General features: G+C 33.1%; 1 protein-coding gene across 1 annotated transcript; it reads left to right on the top strand.

Moving 5' to 3' along the window:
- Positions 1 to 675: 675 nt before the first annotated feature.
- On the top strand, positions 676 to 2,032 carry LOC139903748 (putative F-box/FBD/LRR-repeat protein At4g13965). Its single transcript, XM_071885823.1, has 3 exons — positions 676 to 1,590; positions 1,668 to 1,856; positions 1,952 to 2,032. Exons 1-3 carry the CDS (start codon positions 676 to 678, stop codon positions 2,030 to 2,032), a joined length of 1,185 nt encoding a protein of 394 aa, XP_071741924.1.
- The last annotated feature ends 450 nt before the right edge of the window (positions 2,033 to 2,482 follow it).

Here is a 2,482-nt window from a genome sequence, read left to right as displayed (position 1 = left end):
CGTATAAATTCGAAATATAACCGGAATTTGGACATAGTGTTGGAATGATGGCGTTATTGTTATTAATTTTGATTATGTTTTTATTTATGTAATCACTAATCATTAGTGTTTAATTGTGTTTAGTGTTATGTTTATTTTTTTAATTGTTTATATACGGACTTGGGCAATCGAGCCAGAAGTGATCCAATTAATTAAATGATGATAAACGGAATTAGGGCATAATGTTGGAATCATGCTGACGTGTAATTCTAAATATGGAAGTTTAGCTTTTCCCATATCTCTTTTGATTGTTTTCTTAGGCTTAGAATTTGATTATGAGTTCATGTAGAGGTAGAAAAGGTATGAAATAAACTAACAGCTGAACATAATATAAATGCTGAAATAGGCTAAAGTTAATTTGAAAAATTCAGTGCTAAACATATCAAATTAACAGAAACCAATTGTATACGGTCTTTTTTATTTATTTCTATGAGGAAAATAGCTCCTGACCCAACCCGACCCGTTCAACCCATCTAAAATCTGACATTTTTTGATCCATGACCTGTTTCGACCCAAACTCATATGATCCTTAACTAGACCCGTTTGCTAGATTTAGAAATGTGCATTCTCTTTATTTCTATTTAGTGTGTCCTGTTTCTTGCTTTATGTTACTAATAACTTGCAGATAGAGTGAGAATGGATGCAGAAGGCGATCGACTAAGCAGCTTGTCAGACGACCTCATCATCAAAATTCTATCTTATATCGACACCAAACATGCTATCAAAACTAGTATTTTGTCATCTAGATGGAAGAATACTTGGAAGTCAATCCGACATCTCGATTTATCTACTGACGATTTTACTTCATTAAACAGATTCCATGAGTTCACTCGTGTCTTCTCTTCATGCAATAATGAAATAGAATTGTCGTCTGTTAAACTAACTGTTCGTGGAGGATTTTACCAAGTGGTTGTCAAAAAAGTTATAAACTATGCGTTTTTGCACAATGTCCAAAAGATGACTATTATATGTTTAGACAAAAAGCGTATGGAAATACCTCTTTCTCTTTTCATTTCCCAATATCTCAAAGATCTCACTTTGGTTGGATCTACTAGATATTATTGTTTTCAACTCGATAGGATCAAATCATCTTGGGACCTACCAGCTTTAACAACATTGCAACTTGATCATGTTATGTTTGTTAACGAGAGATCTAACGAGTCCGGTAGTCTTTTCTCTAAATGCCCAAACTTAAAGAATCTTACCTTTTCTAACTGCATGATAAATGATCATAATCATTACACCATTTCCCATCCTCAACTATCAAATCTCACACTTAAAAATGGTGACTATTCGGCTGTTAATGTGGTTGCATCTCACCTGAAAAATCTCACTGTTGTAAATTGCCGAGGGGATCTTATGATTTCTGCACCGGAGTTGTCCTCATTGATGTATAAAAATACATTTTATCTTCCTTTTTTACAAGATTGTTTGTCTTCTTTGGAAAAAGTGGATTTCTATATTTATCATTCAGACGGTCCTTCAATTATTGACATTCTTCAACAGTTCCCCAATGTTAAATATCTTACGCTTGGATTGGAAATTGCACAGGTATTCGTTATTTAATGTTTATACGTGCATTGATCAGCAATCCACATCACTTTTTCTGATTTATATAAAAATTTCAGGTTCTTGCATCATGTGTGGACCTAGTCTCACATCTATCTTCTCCATTTGGTAAGTTAACGAGTCTCAAGATCTATCCAGGGTGGAAGGAAAGACTGCAGGAGGGATTGAAAATAAACATGCCTACCGAAATAAAAAACTATCTACTAGATGGCTCTCCAAATGCCACTGTCTCAATATACTCATTTGAGGTTCTACACTTTAATATATAATATATAATATATATATGATGATATGATGATAAACGGGGATTACTTTAAATTATAAACTGTTTGTTAACACGCAGGAGAAGAAAGTATTGCAGGATGCCACATTAGCACAACAAATAATGGCCACGTTGCAGGGGGTTGGAGGAGGTGAAAATTGAGTGTGAGACAAATAAAAATCATCAATCTAATTTTATAGTTGCCACAGCTAGTAATAAACTTCAAAATTATCAATCAATTTTATAGCAGCAATTACAGATCCACTTGAACCATCAATTAAGGAACATATTTGCTAAAGGCGTATGTCTTGTAAAATATTTTCACAATTGATGTTTATTATTTTAATTTATTATTGCTAAGTCACTGTCATTAACATTTTTCAGTAACAAAACTTCAATATATCTTTGAACATCCATCCAAATATCTATATTGATATCCACTAAAAATTTTAGACACTTTGTACTTATAAAGTGTTTAACTTAGTTTCATTTTGATATGCCAATTGCTTACTCGTGAAAACAAACACTTGGCAAACACAGGTAAAGAATTGATTTTTACGTCCGAGGCTCCTCGTATTCCAAGACGCGATATGCATAACTAATTTTTACGTG

This window comes from Rutidosis leptorrhynchoides, chromosome 1 (genome assembly GCF_046630445.1).
Source record: "Rutidosis leptorrhynchoides isolate AG116_Rl617_1_P2 chromosome 1, CSIRO_AGI_Rlap_v1, whole genome shotgun sequence".
NCBI classification, from domain to species: domain Eukaryota; kingdom Viridiplantae; phylum Streptophyta; class Magnoliopsida; order Asterales; family Asteraceae; genus Rutidosis; species Rutidosis leptorrhynchoides.
This window is presented reverse-complemented; position numbering and strand designations above follow the sequence as displayed.

What these genes read in the sequence shown, in the direction of transcription:
- LOC139903748 (XM_071885823.1), top strand. Translation starts at nt 676, where the DNA reads ATGGATGCAGAAGGCGATCGACTAAGCAGCTTGTCAGACGACCTCATC. An exon ending in TTGGATTGGAAATTGCACAG is followed by an intron (nt 1,591 to 1,667) that starts GTATTCGTTATT and finishes TAAAAATTTCAG; the next exon opens with GTTCTTGCATCATGTGTGGA. An exon ending in TCTCAATATACTCATTTGAG is followed by an intron (nt 1,857 to 1,951) that starts GTTCTACACTTT and finishes GTTAACACGCAG; the next exon opens with GAGAAGAAAGTATTGCAGGA.